This window comes from Pan troglodytes, chromosome 4 (genome assembly GCF_028858775.2).
Source record: "Pan troglodytes isolate AG18354 chromosome 4, NHGRI_mPanTro3-v2.0_pri, whole genome shotgun sequence".
Lineage (NCBI taxonomy): Eukaryota > Metazoa > Chordata > Mammalia > Primates > Hominidae > Pan > Pan troglodytes.
This window is the reverse complement of record NC_072402.2, coordinates 37202591-37223333: the sequence shown is the minus strand read 5'-3', so window position 1 is coordinate 37223333 and position 20743 is coordinate 37202591. Positions and strand designations below refer to the sequence as shown.

The 20743-nt window shown below is 41.1% G+C and overlaps 1 protein-coding gene across 3 annotated transcripts in view; it reads right to left on the bottom strand.

Annotated features, from left to right (window-relative positions):
- Positions 1 to 20743, bottom strand: part of ARSB (arylsulfatase B) — a 205893-nt gene that overhangs the window by 47095 nt on the left and 138055 nt on the right. For 2 of the 3 annotated variants that reach the window (XM_009448969.5, XM_009448971.5), the window contains one exon: positions 19307 to 19377. In XM_009448969.5, the coding sequence (XP_009447244.4) occupies positions 19307 to 19377 (71 nt within the window). Of the gene's footprint in view, positions 1 to 12411; positions 12635 to 19306; positions 19378 to 20743 lie in introns of those variants that run through there. The other variant, XM_009448972.5, reaches the window with a different exon arrangement.

The window sequence follows — 20743 nt, the reverse complement described above, 5'->3', positions numbered from 1 at the left end:
AAATACGTCCCATCAATACCTAATTTATTCAGAGTTTTTAGCATGAAGGGTTGTTGAATTTTGTCAAAGGCTTTTTCTGCATCTATTGAGATAATCATGTGGTTTTTGTCTTTGGCTCTGTTTATATGCTGGATTACATTTATTGATTTGCGTATATTGAACCAGCCTTGCATCCCAGGGATGAAGCCCAGTTGATCATGGTGGATAAGCTTTTTGATGTGCTGCTGGATTTGGTTTGCCAGTATTTTATTGAGGATTTTTGCATCAATGTTCGTCAAGGATATTGGTCTAAAATTCTCTTTTTTTGTTGTGTCTCTGCCCGGCTTTGGTATCAGAATGATGCTGGCCTCATAAAATGAGTTAGGGAGGATTCCCTCTTTTTCTATTGATTGGAATAGTTTCAGAAGGAATGGTACCAGTTCCTCCTTGTACCTCTGGTAGAATTCGGCTGTGAATCCATCTGGTCCTGGAGTCTTTTTGGTTGGTAAGCTATTGATTATTGCCACAATTTCAGCTCCTGTTATTGGTCTATTAAGAGATTCAACTTCTTCCTGGTTTAGTCTTGGGAGAGTGTATGTGTCGAGGAATTTATCCATTTCTTCTAGATTTTCTAGTTTATTTGCATAGAGGTGTTTGTAGTATTCTCTGATGGTAGTTTGTATTCTGTGGGATCGGTGGTGATATCCCCTTTATCATTTTTTATTGTGTCTATTTGATTCTTCTCTCTTTTTTTCTTTATTAGTCTTGCTAGCAGTCTATCAATTTTGTTGATCCTTTCAAAAAACCAGCTCCTGGATTCATTGATTTTTTGAAGGGTTTTTTGTGTCTCTATTTCCTTGAGTTCTGCTCTGATTTTAGTTATTTCTTGCCTTCTGCTAGCTTTTGAATGTGTTTGCTCTTGCTTTTCTAGTTCTTTTAATTGTGATGTTAGGGTGTCAATTTTGGATCTTTCCTGCTTTCTCTTGTGGGCATTTAGTGCTATAAATTTCCCTCTACACACTGCTTTGAATGCATCCCAGAGATTCTGGTATGTTGTGTCTTTGTTCTCGTTGGTTTCAAAGAACATCTTTATTTCTGCCTTCATTTCGTTATGTACCCAGTAGTCATTCAGGAGCAGGTTGTTCAGTTTCCATGTAGTTGAGCAGCTTTGAGTGAGATTCTTAATCCTGAGTTCTAGTTTGATTGCACTGTGGTCTGAGAGATAGTTTGTTATAATTTCTGTTCTTTTACATTTGCTGAGGAGAGCTTTACTTCCAACTATGTGGTCAATTTTGGAATAGGTGTGGTGTGGTGCTGAAAAAAATGTATATTCTGTTGATTTGGGGTGGAGAGTTCTGTAGATGTCTATTAGGTCCGCTTGGTGCAGAGTTGAGTTCAATTCCTGGGTATCCTTGTTGACTTTCTGTCTCGTTGATCTGTCTAATGTTGACAGTGGGGTGTTAAAGTCTCCCATTATTATTGTGTGGGAGTCTAAGTCTCTTTGTAGGTCACTCAGGACTTGCTTTATGAATCTGGGTGCTCCTGTATTGGGTGCATATATATTTAGGATAGTTAGCTCTTCTTGTTGAATTGATCCCTTTACCATTATGTAATGGCCTTCTTTGTCTCTCTTAATCTTTGTTGGTTTAAAGTTTGTTTTATCAGAGACTAGGATTGCAACCCCTGCCTTTTTTTGTTTTCCATTTGCTTGGTAGATCTTCCTCCATCCTTTTATTTTGAGCCTATGTGTGTCTCTGCATGTGAGATGGGTTTCCTGAATACAGCACACTGATGGGTCTTGACTCTTTATCCAATTTGCCAGTCTGTGTCTTTTAATTGGAGCATTTAGTCCATTTACATTTAAAGTTAATATTGTTATGTGTGAATTTGATCCTGTCATTATGATGTTAGCTGGTGATTTTGCTCATTAGTTAATGCAGTTTCTTCCTAGTCTCGAGGGTCTTTACATTTTGGCATGATTTTGCAGCGGCTGGTACTGGTTGTTCCTTTCCATGTTTAGCGCTTCCTTCAGGAGCTCTTTTAGGGCAGGTCTGGTGGTGACAAAATCTCTCAGCATTTGCTTGTTTGTAAAGTATTTTATTTCTCCTTCACTTATGAAGCTTAGCTTGGCTGGATATGAAATTCTGGGTTGAAAATTCTTTTCTTTAAGAATGTTGAATATTGGCCCCCACTCTCTTCTGGCTTGTAGGGTTTCTGCTGAGAGATCCACTGTTAGTCTGATGGGCTTCCCTTTGAGGGTAACCCGACCTTTCTCTCTGGCTGCCCTTAACATTTTTTCCTTCATTTCAACTTTGGTGAATCTGACAATTATGTGTCTTGGAGTTGCTCTTCTCGAGGAGTATCTTTGTGGCGTTCTCTGTATTTCCTGAATCTGAACGTTGGCCTGCCTTGCTAGATTGGGGAAGTTCTCCTGGATAATATCCTGCAGAGTGTTTTCCAACTTGGTTCCTTTCTCCCCATCACTTTCAGGTACACCAATCAGATGTAGATTTGGTCTTTTCACATAGTCCCATATTTCTTGGAGGCTTTGCTCATTTCTTTTTATTCTTTTTTCTCTAAATTTCCCTTCTCGCTTCATTTCATTCATTTCATCTTCCATTGCTGACACCCTTTCTTCCAGTTGATCGCATCAGCTCCTGAGGCTTCTGCATTCTTCACATAGTTCTCGAGCCTTGGTTTTCAGCTCCATCAGCTCCTTTAAGCACTTCTCTGTATTGGTTATTCTAGTTATACATTCTTCTAATTTTTGTATTTTTAGTAGAGGCAGGGTTTCACCATGTTGGCCAGGATGGTCTCAATCTCTTGACCTCGTGATCCGCCCGCCTCGGCCTCCCAAAGTGCTGGGATTACAGGCGTGAGCCAACATGCCTGGCCTCTAATCCTGTTTTAATGTCTATATTATTTTTACACAACTGAGATACTGAATACAAAATTTTATTATTTTGTGGTTTTTCCTCTCAAATATTGCATATAATGTTTTGTTTCTAATCTCAAAACACTTTAAAGGAAAACTGTAGGAACATTAATAAATTCTACCATTGTCCCTATAAATGTGATGATTAGATCCATTTTTCACATGCTCTGAAATTGTAGGTGTGTTTTTGCTTTTATTTTTGGGAGGTGAGAAAACAGGCTCACTGAGTCCAGGAGGCCGGCCAAGCTCACATAATGATGACACTGGGCAAGATGCTCTGTGTCCCTTGGAGACAGAGTAACTGACCAATGGGTGTCCCAGTGACTACTTTGACTACCCAAACAAATGCAAGGTGTGTAATACCAGGCCACAGAAATCTCTCAGCCGTTTAAGAGGCATGAGTATAGGGAATTTTCCTCTTTTGCACAAAGTAGTGGCACTCCTAATCACCTAGTTTCTCTACTAAAACTCTTTCTGGGGACTTTTTGGGGTTTGCCTATACCCATCCATAGTACTTCCGCAAGATCAGAGGAAGTACTTGAAAGAAGTCAGAACCCATAGCCTAAGTGGGTTTCCCTAAGAATGTTCATAGGAGAAGAAATCTGCTACCTGATTCTTGATTTCCAGGGACCTTCTTCTAGGGTGGTAGATACTGAGCTCCTTGCCATTTTTTAGAAGCTTGGGTTTTCTTTCTGAATGTTCACATAAGGAGAAAACCAGGAACAAAAGGAAAAGAGACCAAGCTTCTGCGATGAGCTCTAAAATCTTCATGTCTTGCTGGCTTGAATATATCTTAAACTTTTTTTCAGCAAATGCATCATGTTACTTTAGGATCAGAAAACATTTTGGCATTTGGATTATCTGAAAGATAATGTAAATTGCTATACAACTGGCTTAAATAGAAATGTGGGGGAAGAGACTATAACTACTTATGATATAATTTGGATATCTGTTTCCTCCAAATCTCATGTTGAAATGTGATCCCCAATGTTGGAGGGGGGGCACAGTGGGAAGTGTTTGGGCCATAGGGGCAGATCTCTCAGAAATGGCTTGATGCCCTCCTTGAGTCTTGTTCTGTTCATGTTTTAAAGAGCTGTTCTTTAAAAGAGCCTGGCATCTCTCTTGCTGCCACTCTTGCCATGTGCATACCTACTCTCCCTTTGCCTTCTGTCTGAGGCCTCATCATAAGCTGAGCAGATGCTGGTGCCATGCTTGTACAGCCTGCAGAATCATGAGTGAAATAAACCTCTTTTAAATTACCCAGTCTCAGATATTCCTTTACAGCAACGCAAAACAGACTAATACAATTTATAAAACAGTTCTGAAATTCAAGGTCTTACATCTCTGTCTTTATTAGATATCTTAGAAAAAATATTTAGTCTTCAATACTTATACAAATATTTTAAATTCTAAAGATTGAGCTTCAAATTGGGTGAAAGTCCTCTAGACTAGGGGCTCAATATTCAAATTGTAGTCAGAGACCCAGCAGTATTGGCACCACTCAGGAGTCTGTTAGAAATGCTGAATTTGGGCCCCACCCCAGCCTGACTGAATCAGGTGATTCGTGTGCACATTCAGGTATGAAAGGCACTGCTTTAAGTGTAGGGTAGTAGACCAGATGTGTGGAATGCCAATATTTTCACCTAGTATTCCCAGGTGAGTTCCTAGGATATGCAGGAAAGTTATTAGACCTGTTCACGGCCTGCTGTTTTCTTCCCCATTAATAGCCTAATTTCTGGTATTATCTTTTCATCATGACTTAACTAATCATCAGAATCTGCCCCCAACTGCTGACAGAGACAGTAGCTCATAACTATCTGTGATTTTCTGAAGTAGGAAAACAATGCCAAGATTATTGTCCTCTTGGTTTTCAGTTAGGTTAAGATAGGCAGAAAAGATGGCTGGTTTAAAAGCATTTTAACAGCTGCACTGGTAATATACTGCATTTTGACAGATGTGGTTAGTAACTCTAAGGAGTGCATTTTTCTCTCACTTGCTTACTTTTGTTTCTAGAAGTAAAACAGCCTATGGGTAATATAAGTTTTCAGAAGTATTCAAAAGTAGGCCTAGGGTCAGGAGTGTGTTTGGTTTAGCAGTTAGGAGAATTTAAACTCAAATCCAGTTGGTTTTTAATTCAGCTTAATCACCAAAACCTGATAAAGTGCCACCAAGTTATCTAAAAGCAAGCAGATACTGCACAATGGAAGAGTTGATGTCATCCCTGGAGCTGCCAAACCATCAACAATTTGGAAAGTGATTTTAAAGAGAAAATGTAAAATATGAAAAATGTAGTTCTTAGCTTTGCTTACATGCTCTTCCAAGTGTCTGTGATTTATGTGCATCTTTTTCCTTTCTTTTCTAAATTGGTTTTCACTGTCATTATTTTCATTTAAAAAATGTTTATTCATTTCAGCTCAATGCAGGGTAAATGCTGCTGTTTATAATTTGTGGAAAGACTAAGAAAAAAATCCCATATACATTTGAAAATATGATTACAATTAGAAAAAGGGAAAGGTTTAGATTCCTTTTCAGTCTCTAACATTTGTTTTTTAAAACATTAGTTGTTAACAATTAGAAATCAAGTACTATATTCTAACTTGTCCAAAAAATAACCCAGATCCAATCTTCAACTTTCTTTAAATAAAATGTATTTATGTCACAAATAATTCTTATATCTCAGTCAAAAGATAAGGGAAGGTAGTACTTAAGCTGACTTTCTCATTCCTCTTTTATTATTTTTTTCTTTTTTGAGAAAGAAGCTAAAAGTCAGCTATAAGCACTGAACTATTTTTTTCGAAGGAGTTTTTACAAAATGATGTAAAAGAAAGGATCTGAAATGAATATAAATAGTTCAAATACCCATGACTTCCTCTTTAAGTCATTTTAAATTTATACTAATGTCAGTCTCAAGTAAACCTCAGTCTCTTAAACTTGCCGTCAAGCCAAATCTAAGCTTTCTTATGTCTCACTTTACAAACAAGCATTAGCTATTACAATCAAGTACCTCTGACATCTATCCAATCTTTTCCATAGATCTTTTTTAAAGGTTAAAAAAGTTAACCCCATGTCTTTCCTTTTTCTTTTTCTTTTTTTTTTGATGGAGTCTCGCTCTGTTGCCCAGGCTGGAGTGCAGTGGCACGATCTTGGCTCACTGCAACCTCTGCCTCCTGAGTTCAAGGGATTCTTCTGCCTTAGCCTCCCAAGCAGTTGGGACTACAGGCGTGCGCCACCATGCCTGACTACTTTTTGTATTTTCAGTAGAGACGGGGTTTCACCATTTTGGTCAGGCTGGTCTTGAACCCCTGACCTTGTGATCTGCTCGCCTCAGCCTCCCAAAGTGCTGGGATTATAGGCGTGAGCCACCGTGCCTGGCCCCTTTTTTCATTTTTTCTTTAAGAAAAGACATTTATTCAACAACTACTTATTGTGCTACTGTTCTAGATGTTTGGGTATAGAAAAGAACACAAAAGACTAAATTGTCTGCCCTCGTGGAATTTGTATTTTAATGGAGACAGGAGGATGATAAATAAATATTTAAAAAATAATATGTGCTCTAAAGAAAGGCAGGTACTTGGGGCAGGGGGTAGCTACACAGTGCCTAGAACACAGTGCACTGTCAACAATGGTTAGTTTCTTTTCTTTATTGCTCTCCATGTGATTTCTCTCAACTCCTTTTACTTAATTGTGTATATTCTCTGGTTCAAAACTGCTTCTGTGAAGGCATTTAGGAAAGAAAACAAATAGCACAGGTGTTACCCCTCATGTATTAAAGGAAGAAGCTAAAGCTGACTGCAAGCTCTTTTGCTGCGAAAACAGTATGATGCCCCCAAAATAAGTGAGAGAGATACTAACAGACTTCTACAAACATTCCAAATTTGAAAATATGGGCAGGTAACAGGGCAGAATGGAAGCCTCCAAGGGGGAACCTATTTGGCTGCCATGGGTCAGGAGCATTAGGAATCACCTATGACAGGAAGCCCCAGAGCATCCCTGGCATATCAGAAGGAAAGGGCACCTACAGGGGGTTCATCCTAATAGGGGCACAGCCAGCTGCATACCTAGAACAGAGTCCAGATAGTGACAAGAGACTGTAAACCTGGCCCCAGATCAATGGCTCCATCAAATAGAGCCCACCTAGACATGATTTTCTCTTTCTAGGATGGCCCACTGTACCAGTCACTTCTCATCCATAGGCTATTAGACCACTAAACTAGTTATAAATATCTTATATAAACTACTTCTCCTGCCTTTTTTTTGAGACAGAGTCTTGCTCTGTCACCCAGGCTGGAGTGCAGTGGTGCACTCTCAGCTCACTGCAACCTCTGCCTCCCCAGTTCAAGCAATCCTCCCACCTTAGCCTCCCTAGTAACTGGGACTACAGGTGTGTGCCACCATGCCCGGCTACTTTTTTGTATTTTTTAGTAAAGACGGGGTTTTGCCATGTTGGCCAGGCTGGTCTTGAGCTCCTGGCCTCATGCAATCCACCCACCTTGGCATCCCAAAGTGCTGGGATTACAAGCATGAGCCACTGTGCCCAGCCCCTCCTGCCTTTATACTTGAGATTATTTTAACACTTTGCTGAGATGGATTCCAAGGATAATCCAGCTATATCATTTTTAGTAAAAACCAGCCTACAAAGGAAAATTTATATTTTACTCATATGACTGAATCAGGCCCACCCAGGACTTCCTCTTGGTTGAGGCACTTAAGGATATGGGACTTGGATTACATCTATCAAGTCCTTTCAGGCAGTGCCTAAACCAGCCTTTGTTTGGATAATTGGGAGAGAAATGGCTAGACTTTGACTAGGGCTGTCATTCCAAAGAATTCTGGGACCCACAGTCCTAACAGCAAAACAAGAGTCTCTACAAATAAACTTCCACAATTTCTGAATTTTTTTTTTTTTTTTTACTTCACTGAGAGTTTCCGGTCAAACAGGAAGTGCTGAAACCCCAGCATCTATATAACCACCTGTGGAATTAGCAGATTTTTCTTTATTTTGGGATTAAAATAGTGCAGACACAAAGGGACTTTCCTGTGGACAACAGCAATAGCTGTTTTAAAAATTCTACAAACTAAGAATAGGAGGGAGTTTTCCTACACTGATAAAGAGTATAAAAAAAATCTGCAATCGATATTACACTGAACGGTGAAATGTTGAAAGCTCTCCCTAAATAGAAATAGAAAAAGCCCACCAAAATATTAACAATGCTTATTTCTTGGTAGCAGAATAATAGGTTTAGGGTGATTTTTGTGTGTGTATTTTTAAAATTTTTGAGCTTTTCTGTATTTTAAAAAATTTCTTGCACCCCCCCCCCCCCCATCTATTATTTGTACAAAAGGAGCTTCCCTGTTGCATACAGAATGAAATCCCATCTCCTTAGTATGACATCTTGTCCTTGTTTAGCTTTCCCATCTCTTCTTTCATGCCTCTCCTTTGTCCCCCAAATAGGCTCACACACCTTTTGCTCACAGCTTTTTCTATTTCCTTTGATGGTCTTTTCCACCTAGGAACTCTTTGAGATTCAGTGGAGGTGAAAGAGGGCCTGAGTGTTTTAGCCCTCCTTCACTCTCATAGCAACTATCAGACTCCGTGGAAATGATCTGACAATTAAGTACAACTTGTAACGTCTCTACCACCATAGCTTTCAACTGTTCTCTGATTTTCTTTTAACTTTTTGTATATTCTTGTTCTCTCCAACTATGTTATAAGCGACTTGTATTTTTCATGAAGTCTAGGGCAACAGAGCAGGTATTTGTGGTAGCAGAATAATGGCCCCCTAAAGATATCCACGTCCCAATCCCCAGGACCTGTGAATATGTTAGGTTACACGGCAAAGGGGCATTCAGGCTGCAGATGGAATTAAGATTGCTAATCAGCTGACTTTCAAATAGGGAGGTGATTCTAGATTATTTGTCCAGGTGGGCCCAATGTTATCACAAGAGTCCAGAAAAGTTGAAGGAGGAGGCAGAACAGGTCAGAGAAGATGAGATGATGGAAGCCAGGTTCAAAGAATGTGCTAGAAAAGGACCCAACCTTCCATTGCTGGCTTTGAAGATGGAGGAAGGAGGCCATGGGCCAAGGAATGTAGGCAGCCTCTAGAAGCTGGAAAAGGCAAGGAAATGGGATGTCCCCTCAGCCTTTGGAAGGGACTGCAGCCCTGCCAATCGGTACCCTGGATTTAGTCCAGTGAGACCCATGTCAGACTTCTGACCTACAGAACTGAAAATATTCAAAAAATACGAAAACAGAGTGATGGTTAAGTATTGGTTGTTTTAAGCCATTGAGTTTATGGTAATTTGTTTGATCAGTGATAGAAAACTAATAGTGTTAAATATTCTTTTCCTTCATTCACATTAAAATCAAGAAAGATAAAACTAAAGTTGTTGAAGTAATGGACAAATTTAAAGATATCCTTTTTGAGAACACCTTTCCTAATCACTCCCAAATGCTGTCACTTCTTCATTTGTCCTTACTGCTTATATTATATCACTTATCATTTGTTCTACTTTATTTTATAACTGTGTTAATATCCTTTCCTGGGCATATGTTTTCCTCTGATTCAAAAGAATCTTTAGAAGCAGGGGCCATATACTCATTCCCTAGGTATTTTCTGCCAGAGGTAACAGACTTCAGTCTATAAATGCCTGATTACTAACATCTTACATTATGGGTTACTAAACAGGCCGTTTAGTCTGTTTTCAACAACGTCCCAGAAATGTTTTCAAAAGTTTTATTTCAGCCTTATACACAAGCACCCTAAAACCCCTAAAAATTCTGACAAGATCAATAAATATTTACAAAATAGATTTACTTTGTAAATTTTAATTTCATTGGATATGTTCCCTAAAATTTTATGAGGTTTTATGTTTTTACAGAATTTTATGGTAGACTCTTTCAAGAAAGGTGGATATATTTATCTTTACAGATGGTAAGACTGGGGAACTGAGGTAGGAGAATGACTGGTCCAGACTGGGAGAGGAAAAAAGGAGTCTGGACACCACCAAATCTTTACCAGACCTGGGGAGGCTCCAGGGTGGAAGACGGAAGGGGCGGAGCGACTGGACCTGAGAGGGACTGTTTGGAAGTCAGTCTGCTTTTGTGCTGAAATTCAAAATCAGCATAGAACCTTAAATCAACTATAATTAACAGGCTACACTTGGAAGCTATGGCTAAAATTTCTAGGCTGTACCAGAATTAAAGAAAAGTAAGCAAATAAATAAATGGTCAGTTGGACATGAGACAGTTTGGCATCAAAGTAACCCTGGGGAAAAAAAAACAAACGCTGATGTACAAATGGAGTTATGGGCCACTAACCACGTGGTGCTGTAGAGAAGGGATCTGGTGAGGCAGCTGGCCCTTCATCAAATGGCCTAACTCCAGATGCAGGGCCAGGCCAAGTCCTTCAGGTCAGCTTCTGTGATCTGGCTCAGAGAAGCCCTAGAAAATGTTGCTTACCCTGATTTCTCCAAACATAAAATTGGGGCAGTGGGATTTGCCATTTCTGCATAGCCTAGGCCAGTGGTGAGAGTTAATTAGTGTTTTTAAAGTGCTGTGGATTTGGTTTGGTTTGTGTATTTTCTCGGGATGAAAGCCAGGATGTCAGCACCAAGTGTTAACAGTGAAGGTTTCATGCGTGCTCCTTGAGATGTGCTGTGTGAAGTGGGGTGGAGGGGATACGAGGCTTGTGGGACTGCCTTTGGCATCAAAAAGGCCACATTTCCAAACAGACTTTAGTGCTCCCCAAAGTGGAGGGGGCAGACTAGAAGCCTTTGAAAATTAAAAAGGAGACAGCTATCTGTGTTTTGGCTCTGTGATTGAGGGCATGTAGCAACCCACACCAAGGAAAATTTGACGAGCTGCTAAAGACAAATATTGGCAGCTAGAGACGACACAAAATTCTAACTGCTCTGACCTAGTACAGGCAGGCATGGAAGCAGCAACTCCCACTCTATAAGAACCCAGCAGATTTCAGATATTCCATGCTTGCCGGAACCCTCCTTGGAGGTGGTTTTCACAAATAAAGCTTTATGGCTTTATTCCTGATTAAGGAAGTCATATGTGATCATAATTTAAAATTAAAACCAGAGAAATACATAAAGTGAAAAGTGCAACTTTCCCACCCTGCCCCAATCGTAGCAGCCAGAATGTAATTGTTGTTCACTGTTGTTTGGACATATTTACAGGAGATATTGTTATCGTTCCCAACGTATAGGTGATGAAACAGATGGCTGGAAGAACTTACCCACAAGCTCACAGGAAATAAGTCAGACCTGGTATTGAATAAAACCCAGGGCTTTCTGGCACCCCCAACTCTACCTGTTTTACTAGGTGACACTGCCCACCCCACACACAGCTCCCTCATCCCCCCAGCACCCTCCAGTGGAGTGAATACAAGGCACTGACAGGGCTTCCATGACTAGCTCTGCAAGCAGAAGCTACCACCATCTGCAGAGTCAGATTACATGTGAATCTAGCAAGGCTAATGTGACTACTCGACCCATTTTTCCAGCCTCCTTTAAATGAGTCATGTCCCATCAACATGCTATTATATAGATGAGATGATCATAACTCATATCTGGGTGCCCTTCTCCCACAAGACAAGGGTAGGACACAAAGCGATGAGACCTGCGAAATCAGTAGGACATGATGTACATGCCGGGTCTGAACAGCCCTGAGTTCCAGCTCTGATATTTAACAGCATGCATGACCTGGTGCCTCAGTTTCTTCACTTGGATTATAAAGAGTGAACAAACTGCCAAGGGGCCCTTAGCCTCTGGCATTCTATGCAATGCTGAGCAATCTGTAGCAGGGTGAGCCCCATGCATTCCCCCTAACTCTTGATTCTGCTTAATATCTAATTTCAGGCTGAAAGAAAGATGCCTCTGTGTCACTACTTCTCTAATATACCCAAAAAGAAATAAAAATGCCTTGAAAATGATGTATGAAATTACTATTATTCTCATTAGACTGATTCTAAGTGAATCAGCTGATGATAAATTATTCATTTATTAGCATGCATTCTTTCAATATGTATTAATCTCTTATACATAAGACACCGAGAGAACTATACAATGAAGCCTTGCTCTCCTTATAGCTCCGGATGGGGAAAACACGTGAATATAAATACTGCACTATGAGGCAGCAAGAGCTCACTGTCCTGGGAAGCTCCAGAGAAACTCAAGGGACTCAAGTTCAAAAGAATCAGAGATGGCTTCACAGAGGAGTAGGAATGTGCACTGAACTCTACAGAAGGGGCAGGGCAACAAGGGAGATAAACAGGACTGAAGGAGGACATTGCAATGGTGCTGAATGGTGGGCGTTGTAGGAGGGCTTGCTAGTGGACAGCTGGGAACCACCAAAAGCCTTCCAGCAGAGTGGGGAGAGGCTGTGTCCATGCCCTCTTCCAGACTCTTCCAGACTGGGTTTTAGCCAGACCTTTAGGTTTGGCTTTAGCCTAACTGATCTCGAGTATTTATAACAGTACCTCATGCATCCCAGGCCATCATCGTTTATTTATTTACTGAATAAACAATCTTGGAAATGGCAACATAATACTGGGAAATGGCTTTGAATGTCGCTCTGAGGAGGAAACAGGGAGCAGCTCCAAGCATTCCAACCTGGACGACTCTTGGATCTCAAGCATGGATTTGGCAATTGCACCACCGAAAATGTGTGTGTGAGAGAGGAGAGGGTGGGAAGAAGGCTGTTCTTTCACCCTGTAATCATGAGCAGAAATAACATCTCATTAGAAACTTTAAAGAGAAGAGGGCCTTTAAATGAAATAGTAACAAAGCTGTATGGAATCACTTTGAAGAGCTGGCCTTTGGTGGGGTGGAAAATGCTAACATCTGTCACTGCCCTTCATCTATAATCAAGCTTCTACCAGCAGAATCTGTGTGTCTCCTGTGTGTGTGTACGTTTTAAATATATATACCTATGTTACATGATTGGATATGTGTGTTCCAGCCATCATAGAATGCCACGTCTGACTTCCAAAGTGAGTCGTGGTCTCAGATGGGGCAGGATCATTACTGCAGAACAGCCAAGATCAAGCCCGGCACCTGCAGGATAGGTGTATATGTTTTTCCTCAGGCAAAATAATGCCTTTGAAGCAGTTCTCCTTGTGGTCTGAGCCATGCTTGCTGGGGCCTTGCAGGAGTGTGGAATTTGGGGCTGGAGCTCTCCTTGGAACCATGTAGAGCTGAATTCAGACCTGCAGGACCTCGTGCCTACCCTGGGATTATGGCTGTTCCCCACCACTTTAGAGGTTTCCAGGCTTTCCCACTAATCAGCTTCAATGGTGCTATTCCCCAGGCTCTCTCACGGGTTTCTTACACTGGCCACTCTGTGCTGCTGGACAAAGACAGATCAGCCTACTAGAAAGAAGTATTTTAAAGACATGGAGGAATAAATAATTCTTAGGAGTTCTCTCAGAAGGGAACAAAGGAAAAGAGAAGGGTACTATCTGAACAGAGACCAAAGCACTTCCAAGGTTACTTCAGAACAAAGCCTTCAAAAATGAATAAAAAGTCTCCTCAAAGCACACAGGAAAGCAATTACATCCCACACTCTGACACAGGTCATGAAGCTGGGAGGCAGGGGAGGGAGGAAGGGGATAAAAGCAGAGCTAGGGTTGGGGCACTGAGATAACCAGTGAATGATGAAACAACCAGAGGGAACATCCCAGAAAACAGGAGCAGAACAGAACTCAGAACAGCAAGAAGAGGCAGAGCCCCAGACTCAGAGGGAAGTCAGGCCGAGCCAGGCCAGAGGCAAAGGCTTTATAAATCTCTATTTGTCTGTTGAGGAGGTCTGGGAAAAGGGATGAAGTTGGGCAGGGAAATCCCACATCATCTTTTCTGGCCGATCTTTTCAATGCAGGGAGCGATGAGGGTGGGCACTTAGAAGCTGAATGAATAGTTTCAAACATCTGTATATAATGTCAATTACAACTTAATAAGTGACTTGTAGCTTCTAAGTTATTTTTACTTAGGCACAAAAGGTAGGTTTGGGGTTTAAAAGGAGTATAAGTGGCCATCTGGAGGTACTTTTAGGCTCAGGAAAGGCTGTAAGACAATAAAACAATGACTTTGACAGGTTGATCTGTTTATCATTCATTAGCAGATATTTACTGATATTAACCCAACAACTTACTATGATGTTAGGTTCTGTGCTACGGAGACCTTACTGTGCATATGGCAGTAAATGAAAAAGATAGAGACCCTATTCTCATGCAGTTTCTCTTCAGTTTTGGAAGGAGGGAAAGTTACGTTTTATTTATTTTTTATATTTTTAAATTGTGGTAAAATACAAACAACATAAAATTTACTATCTTAACCATTTTTAATTGTATGGTCCAGTGGCATTAAATACATTCACGTTGTTATGCTGTCATCATCACCATCCATCTCTACACCCACTCAACAATCATGCCCCATTCTCCCCTCCCCACAACCTCAGGCAACCACCATTCTATTTTCTGTCCCTATGAATCTGACCACTTTAGGTACCTCATGTAAGTGGAGTCATATAGTTTTTCCTTTTGTGACTTGCTTAGCATAATGTCTTTAAGGTTCATCCATGTTGTAGCATGTATCAGAATTTCTTTCACTGTTAGTGCTGGATACTATTTCATGGTATATATATATGTGTGTGTGTATATATATATATATGCGCCACATTTTGTTTATTCATCCATTCACTGATGGACATTTGGGTTGCTACTACCTTTTGGCTGTTCTGAGTAATGCTGAGTAATGCTGCTACAAACATGAGTGTACAAATACCTGTTCAAGCCCCTGCTTTTAATTCTTTTAGGTATATACTCAGAAGTGGGATTGCTGGATCCTATGATAATTCTATTTTTAATATTTTGAGTAATCACACAATGTTATTGTCCATAGAGGCTACATTATTTTACTTTCCCATTAACAGTGAACAAGGGTTCCAATTTCTCTACATCCTCAACAATTCTTATTTTCCCCTCCCTCCCTCCCTCCCTTCCTTCCTTTTTCCACTCTCTCTCCTTTTCTTTCTTTATTTTTTAAATTGTAGTCATCCTAATGGTATAATTTACGTATGCATCCTTGAGACTTTATGCTTTACTGCAGAATGGTGAATCTCCTCATCTATGAGAGATTTGGTGACCCCTGGTGTGTGTGCAGGTTTCTCTGTGAATGTGTACGTGTATCAATATTTTGTGCCGATCTTTGAGTATTTTTACTGTTAGTATCCAAGCCACAACCTACCGTGTGCATGTGACCATGAAAAAAATCCTGACTCCACCAGCAGGATGGGCCTCTGGGCACCCTATAATTTGACTAGGGGAATGGGGTGTGTGTTGGCAGGGAGCGGGGGAGGTGTAGCTGCTGAAATCCAAGAGGCCAGCTTCTGGGGGCATGTGGTGCTAGGCAGAGGGCAGAAATCTCCTGGGAAGTGCATAATGCCTATTCGTATGATTCACAATCAGAGGAGACATTGGTCAACAAACCCCAGGATGACCCACTAAGGGAAAGAGGAGATAGAAAAGCGGATTGATACGGTGATGTTTCGGAACGGAAATCAGAAAGGTGGCCAGGATGTAGTAATAAGAAACTCATAAAATAATTCAAATTCCTCTAGTGCATATAATGTTTCTAGCATTTTCACTTGTGTTTATCTATTTATGATCATACCTTTGGCAACATCACTGCTTATCAATGGACACACTCCTTCTAGCAGGCAGAAAAAGGAGAGAAGCAGAGTAAGCAGATTTGCTCCTTTGAGGTCCCATTCATATAGAGACCCACAGAACACTGAAGCCAGAGGGACCTTGGAGATCATTTAATTCCTTCTTTACTCCACAGGTGAGGAAACTGACGAAGTGGCTTTAGGGAAGGTGGAGGTGGAATGCTACCTTCTTCTCCCGCAGTAAGCACCAACGATCTGGGAAGAGCTGGAGTGAGAAACCACAGAAATGCTTCTGTGATAACACTGACTCCATTCTCAACCCTCAGTTTACACCCGAGATTGGCTGCTTCTGATTTAACTCCACAAAAGCCTCTGTGCTCTATGAATATGATATCCAGACTTGGCTGTCCCCTAAGTACATGTTTTTTTATAGCTGGATTTAATTTTTCCTCATAAATGAATTGCATAGAAAAGGAAACGGGCTTGTATCATCATCCTAAAAATGAGCAGGCACCCAAAGACAGCTCTTCTTGTTTCTTCTTCTGCCTCTCAGTAGAGTGAAGTGAATATAAAAACTGGGCAGAAAAGGCCCATGGGATTGCCATGTGTGAGGAGGTGGGTGGCACCTTGCTACCTGCAGGCACAGACAGCAGAGAACGCCCTGTGTATGTGAAGCAACAGTGAATGTGGTTCTACATCCTTGCAAGAGCTGACAATGTCCTTCGTTATCTGCAGGAGTCAGAGCAGGAGTCCCAGGCTGGCAGGGAAGCCAACATGAAGGCCTGGGTGGGCTCCAGAGAGGGAAGGAAGAGCAGCAGAAGGCCAAAGAGGATGCCTAAATTTGTGGCGGCAGTACTGGGTCTTATAATTCTACCACATAATACATAGGAAACTGAGTCCAAGAGAAGTAAATGTCCTTACAGTCTATGGGTGGCAAGATTAGGAAAATTTTCTATTCTAATTTCCATGCTCTTACCAACTTTTACTCTGGAGAAACCTTTTGCCTGTGCTGTTATTTTGCTAGGGCCCTTTAGGTAAGACAGGAGAAAGCACAGCAAGTTGCACCAAGAACCCTGCAGCACACAGTGCTGTGGTTAGTGTATTCGTCCGTCCTTGCATTGCTATAAAGAACTACCTGAGACTAGGTATAAATAAAAGAGGTTTAATTGGTTCAGGGTTCCACAGGCTGTACAGGAATCATGGCTGGGGAGGCCTCAGGAACTTACAATCATGGCAGAAGGTGAAGAGGAGGCAGGTACGTCCTACATGGCTGGAGCAGGAGGAAGAGAGCGAAGGGGGAGGTGCCACACACTTTCAAACAACCAGATCTCATGAGAATTCACTCACAATCACAAGAACAGCAAGGGGGAATCCATGCCTATGATCCAGTCACCTCCCGCCGGGCCCCTCCTCCAGCATGGGGGATTACAATTCTACATGAGATTTGGGTGGGACACAAATCCCAACCATATCACATAGGAGTATAGTTCTCAAGCTCCTACTTCAAATGCCAAACCAAAATACAGCTTAGTGAGTGAGGGGTCTTAAGGTTTTTCATTTGTAGGTGGAATTTAGCAGGTAAAGACATTTACAACCATTATAATGTGGGTGGCATATTCCACATATCCCCTAGACCTAGGTTATACTGGGCTTTGCAGTGCATTAAATTAAATTACTCAGAAAGTTTTAAAGCCATTCCTGCCTCCCCACTACTCTCTTCCAGCCACCCTTAGAGATTTTGATATGACTGAAATGTATCTCTTAGGTGTACTGGGGTAGAGAAAAGTTTAGGAGTCATTGATGTAGCCTCACAGTAACTATTCACAGCTCTGTGATCAGCTCAGCTGATCAACTTACTTCCTAGCACCTTCTAGAAGGGGTTTTTAGGCCAATAGAAATATAATGCAAGTCACTTATGTAAGTTAATTAAAATTAAAATTTCTATTAGCCACATTAAGAAAGGAAGAGGAGAGAAGTAAAACACTAACAATATATTTAATTCAATATATCCAAAGTATTATCCTTTCAACAAATAATAAATCTATAATATTGTATGCATATAATACATAGGTGTACTAAGTCTTGAAAATAGGATGTATATATTCTACTCACAGCACATCTCAATCCACAGTTAGCCATATTTTAAGTACCTGACAGCCACATGTGGCCTGTGGCTACTATACTGGACAGCACAAATCTAGACTGTTCTTACAGTCCTTAGGGCTCAAACCTTCCCCTTGCCTCTCTCACTGACATGCGTTTACTCCAAAAGAAATAGAAATTTCTCCACGATGTAGCCATTCTCGCCTGTCTCAGGGCCCTTGCCTGTCCAGGTCTTAATGTGTCCACTTGGTCTTTATTGCATCTCAACTCTCCAATTGTCCACTGAGTCATCAAGTAATCATTACTGAGTGCCTAGCAAGCTCCCAGTATTTGTGTTAACTGACAAGGATAAAAAAAAATACAGGAGATGCTGACTTCCAGGAGCTCTCAGCTTGGAAATGCAGGCACAAACACGAACATGTGAGGGATGCTATACGGAGACACATGCACACAGGAAGGAGTGACTGCTTCTTCTGGGGCTCTGGAAAGCATTCACAGAGGGAGACATGGGGCTGGGTTTTTAAGGGATGAGAGAGATTATAGAGAGGTAGGGAAAATGTGTTTCAGGCATAGGGAAAAGCATATTCATGACAGTACGATGATCTGCATGGAGATGACAAGTGTCTAGGAAGTGAGAACATGACAAGGAGTGCCTGGAGTGAGGCTGGCCGGGCAAGTGGGGCCCGAGTGCCTGGTGACACATTTAGAATGACTGTGGGGTAATTCTCTGAGCAGGAATCTCTGAATGAGAATATTTTGTGGTGAGCTATAATGCAGTTTGGAAAAAACAAAGAAGTAAGGAGAGCCTGAACTAAGGGGGCAGCAGTATGTCCAGAAAGGAGCGGATGGGAGCCCCCATGTGAATAAGGGAGTATAAGGGCACTGTTTGCAAGATGAGCATTATGATGAAAGCTGGGTGAAGGGTCTAATTGCTAAGGCTTTCTATGCCCAAACTCACTATGCTGAGGGCATTAGGGCCACTCGCATGGTATTTATACAGGCCTATTACAGTCCGTTGTGATCTGGAAGCACTACATGCATGCCTGCCCTGAAGGAAATGGTAAGGCTCTTTACAGGTTAATTTAGGCAGGAGGCAGAATCAAGCGGAATCACTTCCAGGACTGCTAGGAAAGTCACACTTGTGACACCCAGCAGGTGTTGGGCAGTACCTGACCAGCCCAATCAGATAATGTGGTTGCTCACACTACCCTGGAACCCAAGTGTGGCTTATCTGACTGTGAGTTTTCTGGAAGGTGGCTCTGGAGCTCTCAGGTAAGAACAGGGCAGCAACATGACATCTACAGTGAGAAGGAGCCTCAGAGATGCCATGAGTTCTTCTTTTGTAAATGGGGAAGGCTGGGGCAGGGAGAGTTCAATGGCTTAAAGGCTAGTAAGCGGCAGAGCAAGAATAGAATTCACCTTTCTTGTTTCATAAGCTGGTGTTCCTTTCACAGCACACTGCCCTCTGAGATGAGTGGGAGATATGTCCCGAAGAACTGTTTACCTTTATAGCAACTCAGGAAAAAAGAGAAAGCTAGGCTAGAGACACACTAGGTAATCAAACCACCTTGGTGGGCCAATTAGATTTAATCTAGTAGCAATGCACTGGTACTCACACGGTGAAGAGTCCACGAAGTTCGGGTCAATATTATGCAGCAGCTCAATTCTGGGGGATGGGCTTCCTTCACTGGAAAACAATTTTTAAGGGAATGTTAATTTCCTCTCTCTAATGGGCATGAGTTATTTTAATACTTCCCTTCCTTGTACTTATAGGAAATAACAAACCTGCCAGTTAACAACTCTGTCATGAATTTGGAGGTCTCCACAATCACGGCTGGTGCATCTTCAAGCAGTCATCGTTTGTTTACATTGACCGAACCCTTTACATAAGAACTTCAGTGTCAAGCATATGAAGATATTTTAAAAAATGATTCTGGGACCCTTTGAAATAAATATTGTGGCCTTATTTAAACATGACCATTTTTTACACCAGAGAAATGAGAACTCAAGTCACCTCATATAGACTTCATACTGAACACTTACAAGTAAATGAAGAAACTGCATCTGCCAAAATGGTGGCACCAATATTACAGATGCAACATGCCTCTTAAAGAGTAACCTACATCAGAAAAATTAATGTCCTCCATGTCCAAATTTGCAACACGGATCTTAGATTTAATATAAATACATGAGAAATACCTAGATCTCTTTAAGGCTTTAAAAAATGTGTACACACAAATACAATCACAACCTACATTTGTGCTGAAAAGTGACTTGGAGATCGCTTAGTTCAACCCCCTCTTCTTACAAATGATGAAGGTACATAGTAAGTTATTGGTAGAATATTCGGTTGTGTGACTCTCAAAGCAGTGTTCTTAAGAAATTGGGAGCATAAACATCACCAGATGTATGTAGGGAGCACAATAGGCACCCAGGTCATTTTGCTAGTGTAGACTCAGCCTTACAGAAGTAGCTAAAAACAATTTAAATCATTGAGGGTGTACTGAGGACTCCCTGATAATCTAATACAGTTCAGCTAAGTACTAAAGGTTGCAAAGTACTGTTAACACCACAGGATTCATACATAATATAAATAATCAATAAGGCTCCTGACGTAACCAAGACATGGTTTCAGGTGTCCCAGTGTCCACACCCCAAACTCACAGTTAGCTGTTGATAGCAGTGGTTTGGGATTTCAATGCCCAATACAATTTCAAAAAATCTGGGTTGTGATTCACAACTTTGTATTTGCCAAGTAAGGAAATATAAAAACAAATCTTAATGAATTAATTTAAAACAAAACAAAATAACAAACTTCAACTACCATCACCATTATTTTATAAAATAAAGTTAACAGCAAAAAAGGTAGGAAAGACACGATCTCTGAATAAATAACAGCTCCTTAAATTGAGCATATTTAACTTTGGTATTCTATAAGATGTCATTGTCCCCCTCTACTCCATAAATCACAGTGATCAGAGAGAGTGGAAGAGAAACATTCAGGGGTGCCCACGGTCCTGGGACAGCAGCGGCAGCACTGCAGGGGTGGTGGT